This window comes from Dermacentor variabilis, chromosome 6 (genome assembly GCF_050947875.1).
Source record: "Dermacentor variabilis isolate Ectoservices chromosome 6, ASM5094787v1, whole genome shotgun sequence".
Taxonomy (NCBI): domain Eukaryota; kingdom Metazoa; phylum Arthropoda; class Arachnida; order Ixodida; family Ixodidae; genus Dermacentor; species Dermacentor variabilis.
Window position 1 is genome coordinate 103,721,578 of NC_134573.1, and position 12,655 is coordinate 103,734,232.

Here is a 12,655-nt window from a genome sequence, read left to right on the forward strand (position 1 = left end):
CCTGGCGGCCTGGGGTACAACTGGAAGCATCCGAAGGTCCCGGCAAAGCATGAGTCGACTGGTAACAACAAAACAACTTGTTTATTTTAACATCGCAAAGAGTTGGCGGTCAGGTTGACCGAAGTAGAGAGACGGGAGAGCACTTTACTCAACAGAAGAAATCGGAGCCCTCCTTTTGGCGTCCGGGGGCAGCTGTTTTTATACTCTCGCAGTTGAGGGCAAGAAGGAACCCCTCAATAGACGAGCACGTGATTGTACAATGGGTTAAGGTGACGCATACTGTCGTAGCGCCGCTGTTCGGGCACAATGACTGGGAGGAGAAGGTAACCTCTACTCTCGTAGCGCCTCTGGTCGGGCACAATGGCTGGAAGGAGAAGGAGACTTCTACTCTCGTAGCGCCTCCTGTCGGGCACAATGGCACATACACTCACACACGCACATGAAGACACGTGGCATCGGAACATGCCCTGGACGCGCTTGGCGGGGAGCGTAGCGGCGACGCTGAACGGGCCAAAATGTCTGCCGCTTTGTTGCAGTCGCGCCGGCTAAACCGCGCGTCGTAGGCGAAACGTAACAGTACGCATCTGCAAGCTCGGCTTCAGGGTGAGGCCAGCCAGGCCCCGCCCAGTACAGTGCCGACAGTGCGGCCGCTTCAGGCACGTCCTGGAGTCCTGTCAGTGGCCGACCGACGGCATCTCCTGTGGCGAACATCTCCTGTCAGGCCGTACGCTGCAGGAACTGCGGGGGCTCCCACAGGGCGGACACTCCTGCTTGCCCCAAATGGCAGGAAGAACGCAAGGTGGCCACAATCATGGCTTCCTCCACCTCGCCATTGTCGAGGCGCACTGTCATGGCAGCAGTCCGCGAGGAGCAGCGGCCGCAGCAGTCCTCACCTCCGGCGAGGTCCTATGCCAGGGCGCGGAAGGGCCCCAGCCCGGCACCCAGGCCTCCGGTACCAGCCCCTCGTGCCTCCCGCCGACAGGAGACACAGGGCACTGCCGCGCCTCCTGCCCAGGCTGCCTGCAGGCAGTGGCTTGCCATCAGCCAATCAACCACAATGGCAGATCAGCCAACAGCAAGGAAAGGTCGCCGCTGCCGGAGTGTTCTCCAGTGGAACACTAACTCTCTGCGGTCGCGACACGCAGATCTTTCCCTGCATCTCCTGCACAGCTACTACGACGTGCTTGCTCTGCAGGAGGTGTACGCGATGGCCGAGGACCGGCGACTCCCGGGATACACCGGTTACTTATTCGCCACCGCCTGCACTACACGCGGCTGCACAGACGCGCCGTGCTTGGACGACGCCCACCAGCCCGGCAAGCTATGGACAGCCATCTACGTTCGGTGCGACCTGGCGCACGCTGTGGTTCCAATGGCCGACGTCGCAGGAGGCCTTCTGGAGTGTTGTGCTGTCACGGTGCGTCTCGGCAGCCAAGACATGACCGTGGCTAGCATATACATACGACCAGGAAAGCCATGGGACTCCTCCATCCTTGACCAGTTGGCTTTACGCCTTGGGAGGCAGGTAGTCCTGTGTGGCGATTTCAACGCCCACCACACAGACTGGGGAAGTCGCCGCAGCTCCGGCCGAGACCAAAGCCTCCGCGACGCCATCAGCAGAGACGGATATGACATTTTGAACAGCGGAAGATCCACCTATGTCCGCCGAGGGGTGAACTCCAGCCATCGATCCCTTCCTCGCCACAGAACAGTGCTCCTACTCCTGGGACACAACTCCGGACACTTGGGGTTCGGACCATTTCCCCATTGTGATCACCTCTGTACACGGAAGGAAGCCAAAGACCAGAACTTTCCACGTCATAGACTGGTCTCTGTTTAGGAAGCACTGCAGTGAGGCGGCCAATCGCTGTGACTTTCTAGATGCCATTGCGGAGTGCGCCCAGGTGGCTACCGTTCAGTGCTCTGCGCCACCGGACACCCCTGCATCGCTCGCTTGGCAACCTTACGGAGAAGCGTTTCAAGCTTGTCTCTCTCCACTTTGGACCAATTGTGCATGGCCAAGATGTACACGAAATGATTTATTACGAAGGCCTGTGCCAGTCTAAGCGGGTTGTCCACCTTCAGCCCGTGATGCCGGTTGGCCACTAGTCTCAGTAGGCGTGTGGCATTCTCAGCCTTCGTGGTCAGCTTAGCTACTGCGATGGTGTTCGAGCCATTCGCCTCTATTGCCATGCCCAACATCTTGATGTGACCGACCACCGGAATCGTGTTGCCTGCAGCGGTGTACAGGTGGATGCATGGGTCGGCGCCTGTGTCCCATCCCTTCCGTTTGGGCCCACGTATCTTGGGTCTATGTAGTAGAAGCTCAGACTTGTTCGGCCAGCACCGCAGGCCTATTGGTTTGAAGTGCTCCTCAGTGGTTCGAATCGCGTTTTGTAAAGTGTGCTCGATTTGTCCTTCAGTCGCTCCCCTTTGCCACCCACATGGTCACGTCATCAGCATAGATGGTATGTTGGAGGGTCTCGATTCGAGTCAGTTGCCTTGACAGTCCTATCATGGCCAGGTTGAAGAGGGTAGGCGATATCACCGAGCCCTTGCGGGGTACCCCTGTCGCCCAGTGCTGACTCCGACTACAGGGAGCCGACTCGCAGCGAGGCCTGCCTTCCCCTCAGGAAGTCATGGATGTAGTAATGGAGACGTTGACCAAGTACGAGTGTTGAGATTCGTTGTAGAATGAAGGAGTGCCCTATGTTATCAAATACTTTTTCTAGGTCTAGGCCTAGGATGGTCTTGACGCCTCTTGTTGTGCTGTCTAGTATCTGGCTTTTGACCAGCTTCATAGAGTATTGCGTCTGAGATTTAGAAATCGCCTTTACACCGACAGATGGCGGGTCGGTGCGGGGGTGGAAACCGGCAGCCTGCCCCGTGAGAGAAGAAGCGGTTGGGTCGGTGTAAAGCCGGCTAAGGCGGCGACCTAATATTTAAGAATTATTTTGCTCGGAGCTACTGTACTCCTAAAACATTTAGTACCACTCAAGGACACTGCTTGTCAATGATGCTTCTTCACCATGTACTTGCTAGGTCATGTTCCACGTATTCCCTAGGGGTTTCGCTAGCCTAACGCACAACTTAATATGTTAACGTTCTCTAAATTTGTGCCCATCATATCCCTAGTCGTGCATACCATGCATTGGCTGCACGTTAAAGAACCCCAGGTGGTCCAAATTATTCCGGAGTCCCTCACTGCGGCGTGCCTCATAATCAGATGTGTTTCTGGCACGTAAAACCCAAGAATTTTATTTATTTATTTTAGATCACTGGTGCAACGTCAAACTATACGCGCCGATGAGACCAACGGTGCGTTGCTAAACACAACTCTCCCACCTGCTGAGTTTCCTTGGAAACTATTCCAAGTTTACGTCTGCTCCGCAAAATACCAAATGATACAATGAACACATTTATTGAGCTCGAATGTCATGAAAAATCAATAAAAGTAAATACTGGAACTTGTCTGACAAAGGGTATGGATTCCCCATTTCTCTCTCCTAAATCTGCATAAGTCTTGTCTCATCTCCCACCGTTGACAAAGTATTAGGAATGTTTTGCCGTTATTGTTAAGATCAGATGTTTGTTTTGATGTGATTAAGACTAAGGAAAGACTTCACCAAGTTGCTAAAGGGTTTTGATTCCTACCTACCAGATGGCTCCAAAGCATTTAGCGATGGTTTTTCTACGATTTGTTTCGTTTTGGCTTTGGTAGTGAGGCACCGGATATTCTCTGATTGTTGCCCAGTTTCATACACACGCCGTCCCGGTAAACTTCCATAATCCATAAGCGTGCAGCAAGTAAACCAAGAGTCCAGTTGTCTCAAATTTGGTCTTGAATTTCACGCAGCTTCCCGAGCGGCCGCGTGTCCGACGCTTCTGATAACGCTCTTGTAGGAAGATTGTGTCCTATGCACTCACCCCTCGTCCCGTGAAATTCGAGAAGCTGCGCACGCACACCTTCTCGATCAACTCCAGGTCCTGGGTCACGACGAAGGGCACGTCACCGTTGTAGAAACTGCGAGAAGGCGTACATCGTGCTTTGCGCACTTAGCAGAGCCAATATTCCACCGGAAAAACAAAGAGAAACAGCGAAACACGGGGCACAGATGTAGTGGAGGGTAAGGGTTAAGTTTGGCCTACCGGGATTCTTTAACGTACACCTAAATCTGAGTAGACGAACATTTGAGGTTCTCGGGTCGACTTCCGTTTCGAGGTGGGTTCAGAAAAAGTACGTCATCGCCCGACATCGATCAACACAGGACAGCACATATATATCGAGTTGGGGTACGCGTGTATCTATTATGTCTCTACGGATCCTGCAGATGTGCCGGGTGCCGGCTCTGTTCCCTGCACAATTACGCAATGAAACAACAAAGGTCGCCTAAATATTTTCACTGCATCGAACACGCGATTTCAAGCGCGTCATTCCTTTCCTTCGAATCTATCGGCCGTTCTAAAGCGAATAGCTTTCTTTGTTTCTTTCGCCAATTTTCGTGCTCGAATGGGCGTGCTGGTCGCAGATCGCCAACTCTTTTAGGCGTACGCTTGGTCGAGCGAGAGCTTTGCGGCAACTGATGGTTTAACTGCAGTGACAGAGGATTCATACTGGCACGTGCCTGCAACATCCCTCCCCTCCCCCCGCCACCCCACCCCTAAAATTTCCGAGGACCAGGATACCAGGCATAAATCTAAGCGCGACAACACCCGCCTGGCCAGCCCCGCCTGGCCAGCCCCGCCTTCCCTGGCCAAGTGCATGCTCCCGCTCCAGGCGCACCTCACACCCTCTCACCCCCCCTCACCTTTTCAGCACAGGTTCTTGAGAAAATAACAGTCTACCACTTCCTTTGCTAGCATATCCATTGCCCAATGGTATCAAGACCTAATTCGAAGCTGTCTTCGAGCAAGTGAGTGTCAAGCTCACCCAAAGATGTCGCCGTATTCTTCGATCCATCTGCCAATAACCTTATATATGTCCTGGAAAAAGAAAAAAAAATATAATAAGAAAGTTATCTGTCGTAACAAGGTTTGGGTACGGGGTAGTTGGTATTCCATGGTATCAATCGTCGCTTACAGCGCATACATAGACGAGTGACAAAAAAGGACGACGAAGACAAGCGTATCTCTTGTAAGCATGAAGGTGACAAGTACTCCCGCAGACAATTAAGAACTAAGCGACGTGCAACAAATGTTATGGTACCGCCGCTGTCGTTTTATTAGCTTAACATTTCATTCAAGTCCTTTCTTTGGCCATTTGGAATGGTTATATTATTCAGGCCTCACTAGTTCATATGCAGCTATTCACATCATATTCAGGCCCTTCGTTTGGCAATTTCATTTGACTATATTACTAGCCCATTTCTATATATATATATATATATATATATATATATATATATATATATATATATATATATATATATATATATCGAAGAATTGGATTTGTCCTCTATTTTTTTGCGTATATAAATTTTGATGCAGTTTTTAATAGCACTGCCGAGGCCAGAAGTCATAAGACTGGTTTGTAAATCTAAAGGAAGGAAGGAAGGAAGGAAGAAAAAAGTGGTGAAGGAAAGGCAGGGAGGTTAACCAGCTTAGCTAAACCGGTTTGCTACCCTACACATGGAAGCGGGATGGGGGAGATGAAAGAAGGGGAAGAGAGAGAGAGAGCACATAGCACAGCACACACATCGTCAGTTAGATTTCATCACTCTTGCGCGGTACGTGACATCACTGTCACGGCCGATTGTCCAATACCATCTCTTTGGAAAACCGAAGTAGTCCCTTCGTCGCGTTCAGCTGCGATGTCTTCTAAAGCATTCTAAAAACAATACCAAATGTGAAATACCACACTAGGACCGGCTCCACCTTAGGACCGCTTTTCACCAATGAGCTCAGTGCGCTTAAAATAACATGTACATGCTTTGCCGAAAAATCTACAAAACAAAATAAAAAAAGTAATACGAAATGCTAAGTGCAATCAGCGGGACAACGATGGCACTTGTGTAAGAGTGCGAATATGTCAAGTTATATCGCGGTGTGCATGAATATTCGAAATTTCCTATATTTGAAAGTGAAGTGCTTAATGACTGTGCGGGATTGCCAAATAAGTAGCCAAGATACCGCAACACTTCGAGTTTCTTGACTTGCTTCCCTTTCTTTCTTGCAATTTGCGCTCATATAGAATCTGGGATGACGCTAGACTCGACAAAAGTTGTACCTCTGCAGTCAAGGCCCCCACCTTTCCTTTTACGCATTGCAGGTATAGCTTAACGACGCCTTCGTGGGGCCAGTCGCGGGAGCATGCCAAGATATCCCACCTAGCCAAACCGGGGAACCAAGCTTTGCCTTCGTGAAGCCGTGGTATGCAGGGAACACATTATGTGTACGTCAGGACTCGACAGAAAGTAAGAACAGACCTGTGGTAGAGCTGCATGAAGCCCACAAACTTTTCACGCGCGTCTTGCATTAGCCCACGCGTCCACCCTTTGCGATGATGGCGAAAACCCAACGTGCGTGCAATGTTGTCGGCATTATGCAAGGTATCCACAATTTCCACGCCTCGTGGAGCACATTTTTTGAGCATAAGTTAACAACTGCGCTTTCGAGTTACGGCAGAGGTCTATTTGTCCCCCCCCCCCCCCCCCCCGCGCACTCACCGTTGAGTGGTATTCTACGAGGTTGCCCCATATTAGGTTCGGCTTCGGTCCGGGAATACCAATCCTTTTGAAATACGAGAAGTGCCACCACCGCCACCTGAAACGGGGAAAGAGACAGAGAGAGAATGGTTACTGTTTTAGCGTATGAGATCAAGAGATCATTTAAAATTGCTGTTCTACAAAACACTAATTAGATCCAGGCTAGAGTATGCGTCATTAGTTTAGGACTCTGGTAAAAAAAAAGAACTATAGCCGGTACAATTTATTTAGCTCAGAACAAGTCGGCACGTTTCACCCTCTAAAGTTGCTCCCGCACAGCCAGATTTTCTTTTATGAAATCAGGCCTTGGACGTGTTAATTTGCAGCTTCGAAGAAATATTTCTTGTCGCTGCCTTCATCAAAAAATTCTTAAATTCACTTAAACAAGAATTTATTTCAGAACCACCATACATGTTGTCGGTTCTTGATTGATCATCGGCCTAAAGTTTCGGTTCCATTCTGTGGCACAAATGTTTTCTCAGATTCTTTTCTTCCAAAGGCTAGTTCCGAGTGGGACCGGTTTCCCCACTCCATTGGCTGCATCGAGGATGCATCATTCTTCAAGACTGCAATAAACTCATTATATTTTGAGCTTATCGCTCTAAAAACTAATAATCCGTCCTTTTCATGGCGCGACGGCGCATGCGCCCTGCCCTAGCGGATTAGTCGTGAACCGTTTTGGAAGGGACGCGCTCACGGCCACGCGGCCTGAAATCGGGGGAAAGTCACGCGAAGAGAAGGAAAAAAAAAAAGAATGCGCGCAGACGCGCACTGCAGCAATAACTCGCGCCGCCTACCGCGTTGGAACTCTACTGGTTATACGTCGGTGCGATGCCGACAACGTGCTGGCTGCAACTCCACTTTAAAGCGTAAAGCGGCCAAGGCTTCGCCCAGACTGCACCGTGAACCACGTAATTGTCACCTTGCATTGATGGCTAGCAGATTTATCGATAAACCCCTGCGCTACACTTGGGTGAAGCCTTAAAAACATCCCGTTGCTGACGGTCTTCTCGTAGTGTCGGCCCTCTCTTGCTGGTGGTGACAGCGCGCGTCTGGCTTCAGGTACTCGATTAAGGCGCGGTAACAGTAGGTCGATACGAAACCGAAAAGACGCTGACGCCAACTATTCAGCACAGTGTATCGCTGGGATCATTTTATCCCAATAGGCCGACAAAGGCGCAACCAATGGGCGCGAGTTGTAGCACGACGGGCTTTCTTGTCGACGACACCTACCGAGTCAGCGTGCCGACCATGATCGCTACGCCGAACCCCCCGCGGTCGGCCGTCGAACCGACAACGCGATAGCCGCAGCGCCTTAATTTGAAACATGCCTTCGAAGTTGAAATACACAAGCTTTGACGCTCTCCAGCAGTGCACATGAAGCTTGAGGCAATGTTGATCCTGTTTAGCGAAAGTTGGGTTAGGCCTGGTCCCCGTCGAATTCGTGCACCCGCTATACCGGTGGACTTGAACTTAAAGATAAGCAGTTACGAGGAAGAAAACTACTCATTTACTTTATTTGTGCCAATATAGCAATTAGATATCACATACTGCTCAGTTCGCACAACGCGTCTACCATAAGCGGCAAATGGCGACACAGCGCTGTGCGAACATCTGTATGTATACGTCATGGCTGATTTCGAAAGGCTGCCAGTTGCATTCGCTATGTAGATGGGGTGGTCTTTACGTGTGGCTATGCTGACACATTTCTAAATTCCAGAGTAAAACTGTTTACCTCTGCGTCAAACCGGAAGGAAGAGACACTGCATTCGGTACAGCAGCAAAAATTCGCTCCGTTACCAATGATGTCAGCGATGGCATCCGCGTTTTCGGGAGAGAACTGTACCGCCTATAAGTGAGCGCCTATGCGGAGCACAGCGTTCTCTAATAATATATTATGGTATGCTCAAACTGTAAGTAACGATGAACTTAAATAAAATCGAAAATCAGTAATGTCACTATGTCACCCGTTGTCGTGGTTGACTCGAACGTAAAGGACGCCTGCGCTCGCAAGTTGCGGTGAACCTTTCTTCTTAAACGTCACCCTACGCGACCCCAATGACGTGTTGTCAACCACTACAATTGTGCCGGTCAACGGCTCTGTTTTCTACGGAATTACGCACTAAAACAACAAACGCTATCTAAGTATCCTCACTGCAAGAAATATATGCCTTCAAGCGCGTCATTCCTGCGTTCGGCTATTCGCTTACATTGACAATCATCTGCAGATTCGTGTCGCATTGACATCATCGTCTATAAATCATGTCGCACTCATTGAGGACTGGTTGATTAGGCCTGAGTGCGCCGTTGGGCTAACAGCGCGGCCGATAAAAGTACGCTGAGCCCCGTATGCCGACGCGGTTGCCTTGGAGTTTGTTATCGCTGATGTCTGCTCTTGCAGCTCGCTTTTTGTATTCCTTTTCCCCGGATCACTAGGCATTTCGCATATTGAAAAAGTCTACGAACGCAGCCTTCCGCTTCGTATTTCTGGTGTATTTGTTTAGATGGACATCTACAGCCACAGATCATTGTTAACATCAGATATTGGGGAAACGGTGCCTCACTGAAACGGAATAATGTCAAAACGTAGCAAAACATACATATCTGCGCACGTTAGCTGTGTTCTAAACCCTGAGACGAGTCAATGTGAGCGGCCGAGCCACTGAAACAATGGCAACCGTAATCGAGACACACATATATATTACAGGCTGTTATTACTGATTTTCGATTTTATTTAAATTCATCATTACTTACAGTTTGAGCATACCATAATATATTATTAGAGAACGCTGTGCTCCGCATAGGCGCTCACTTATAGGCGGTACAGTTCTCTCCCGAAAACGCGGATGCCATCGCTGACATCATTGTTAACGGAGCGAATTTTTGCTGCTGTACCGAATGCAGTGTCTCTTCTTTCCCGTTTGACGCAGAGGTAAACAGTTCGACTCTGGAATTTAGAAATGTGTCAGCATAGCCACACGTAAGGACAACCCAATCTACATAGCGAATGCAACTGGCAGCCTTTCGAAATCAGCCATGACGTATACATACAGATGTTTGCACAGCGCTGTGTCGCCATTTGCCGCTTATGGTGGACGCGTTGTGTGAATTGAGTAGTATGTGATATCTAATTGCTATATTGCCACAAATAAAGTAAAAGAGTAGTTTTCTTCGTCGAAACTGCTTATCTTTAAGTTCAAGTCCACCGGTATAGCGGGTGCACGAATTCGACGGGGACAGGCCTAGCCCAACTTTCGCTAAACAGGATCAACATTGCCTCAAGCTTCCTGTGCACTGCTGGAGAGCGTCGAAGCTTGTGTATTTCAACTTCGAAGGCATGTTTCAAATTAAGGCGCTGCGGCTATCGCGTTGTCGGTTCGACGGCCGACCGCGGGGGGTTCGGCGTAGCGATCATGGTCGGCACGCTGACTCAGTAGGTGTCGTCGACAAGAAAGACCATCGTGCTACAACTCGCGCCCATTGGTTGCGCCTTTGTCGGCCTATTGGGATAAAATGATCCCAGCGACACACTGTGCTGAATAGCTGGCGTCAGCGTCTTGTCGGTTTCGTATCGACCTACTGTTACCGCGCCTTAATCGAGTACCTGAAGCCAGACGCGCGCTGTCACCACCAGCAAGAGAGGGCCGACACTACGAGAAGACCGTCAGCAACGGGATGTTTTTAAGGCTTCACCCAAGTGTAGCGCAGCGGTTTATCGATAAATCTGCTAGCCATCAATGCAAGGTGACAATTACGTGGTTCACGGTGCAGTCTGGGCGAAGCCTTGGCCGCTTTACGCTTTAAAGTGGAGTTGCAGCCAGCACGTTGTCGGCATCGCACCGACGTATAACCAGTAGAGTTCCAACGCGGTAGGCGGCGCGAGTTATTGCTGCAGTGCGCGTCTGCGCGCATTCTTTTTTTTTTTCCTTCTCTTCGCGTGACTTTCCCCCGATTTCAGGCCGCGCGGCCGTGAGCGCGTCCCTTCCAAAACGGTTCACGACTAATCCGCTAGGGCAGGGCGCATGCGCAGTCGCACCATGAAAAGGACGGATTATTAGTTTTTAGAGCGATAAGCTCAAAATATAATGAGTTTATTGCAGTCTTGAAAAATGATGCATCCTCGATTGCAGCCAACGGAGTGGGGAAACCGGTCCCACTCGGAACTAGCCTTTGGCAGAAAAGAATTCGCTTTAAATATGGTGGCGGGGGAGATGTGACAGCGAGACAGGCGACCCCACGAAAAAAAAAAAAAAAGAAATTGCGTGACTTCATCAATTTTTTTTTTACTACGGTAAATTCAGCGCTAACTTTCTGCCTAATTCAACGGCGCGTATAGAAAACTAAATAACTCTAGGTTCGCGGATGCTAGTAATTTCGTTTCAGAATTGGTTCCAAGTCTTGCAGACTCACCAGCTACATTTATAATGTAAATTGCAATATGAGCCATTGTGTCTCTAGTGAAAAACTTAATTCGTGGTTGTTTGTTAATTAGTCGATTATAGATCTAGATTTATTCGGAAACTAATGTCGGTGTCTTCAAGTAATCCAGCTCAAGGACTACATGTACGCCATCTGCCACAGGCGATATTAAAAAAATAAACATTGTAGTCTAATAAAGATTGTCTAGTTGAAATCGATTAAAGACAATGCTTTGCTGAGCGAGCTAGTATACGATTCCCCTGCAACACGTACGATTTCCAGGTGGCCACCACGGTGTCATTGGTCCCGGCCAGTTTGGTCCATATGAGAGAAGTGGGTGCAAATTGATCGTTCTTCTGCCCCGACAAAATACTGGGCTATCAAGACAACTCTCAGCGGGCTATTGGTTTTAGTCAATAGTCTTTGTTTTTTCTTTTTTAATGTTAATCAGATTTTTACAAAGCCTAGCAATAAATTTCAATGTTGCAATGTTTACAGTCGGCGCGTCGCCATTTTAATTTGTTTTTAGTTCGTTTCTATCTTATTTTACAGCACCTGTTGAAAAAATTGCTAAGGCTCAGACAGCTGCGGGGATAAAATGTGGCCTAAAGAGATACAAGGAATGGAAGGTGGCATTTGCCACATTTCAATATAATTGTGTACCTAGCATAGTCATTTGTAACCCATTTTAGTTGTATGAGTGATATGGGTTCGTAAGTGCTACAGTGTAAAGCTGTAGTGGAACGCCCAGCGTTTGGAATCGTTTTGATGTATAAGTTAACAGAGATGCGTAGGTACAATTTGTCATAGACAGAGTAGGTGAATGACAGAAGCAGTTTGGGGGAGCGTTAGTATGCTGGTTAATCATTGAAAATGCGTTTAACACGAGGGACAAAGCTAAGAAGAGAGAGAGGGCTCTATATTAAAATGCAGAGTGTTTAGCCAGCGTGTTTTCGCCTACATGCTACTCCGCAGCGAATGGAACGAAGGAGAAGAAAGGCCCTAGAAGAAGGTGGGCAGAAGAAAAAAGCGGAAAAAATGTAGGTCGTGTGATGTTATTGCGGCGGGGTAAACGTCCGATGCGACGAGTGTACACGGTAAATGCAAAATAAAATAAAATCCCAGTCTTGATATGACGACGGCGTGAGTTGCAGCTTAGACAGCAAACCAATTGACTCAATATATAAAAAGAATACCAGGGATTTGCGATGTTTTGATGGGTAAGGCCAGGGACCCAGCATACCTGTCAATGTCAGGGGACTCTTGTCGAGCTTTTCCATGTTTATTTTATTTCGACATCGCTCGTCTCTGTAAGCTGGGCACTCGAGCAAGGTGTGTTCTAGAGATTACATTGGATTGGCATGGCAACCTTTAACACTCGAACTCTGTCGACTGAGGCTAGCTTAGCAGGACTCTTTGAGGAACAATCAGGCATTGTTTGGGATATCATTGGCCTTAGTGAGGTTAGAACTGAGGAGGATTATACAGTGCTGACTAACGGTCATGTCCTCTGCTATAAAGGTTTCCCAGAT

General features: G+C 48.8%; 1 protein-coding gene across 1 annotated transcript in view; it reads right to left on the reverse strand.

The window, feature by feature from the left end:
• The window catches only part of LOC142586244 (cytochrome P450 3A14-like), a 123,438-nt gene that overhangs the window by 77,253 nt on the left and 33,530 nt on the right, over positions 1-12,655 (reverse strand). The window contains exons 2-4 of the mRNA XM_075697493.1: positions 6,666-6,762; positions 4,931-4,983; positions 3,928-4,024 (exon numbers count right to left, since the gene is read on the reverse strand). Coding sequence (XP_075553608.1) covers positions 3,928-4,024; positions 4,931-4,983; positions 6,666-6,762 — 247 coding nt within the window. The remainder of the gene's footprint in view (positions 1-3,927; positions 4,025-4,930; positions 4,984-6,665; positions 6,763-12,655) is intronic.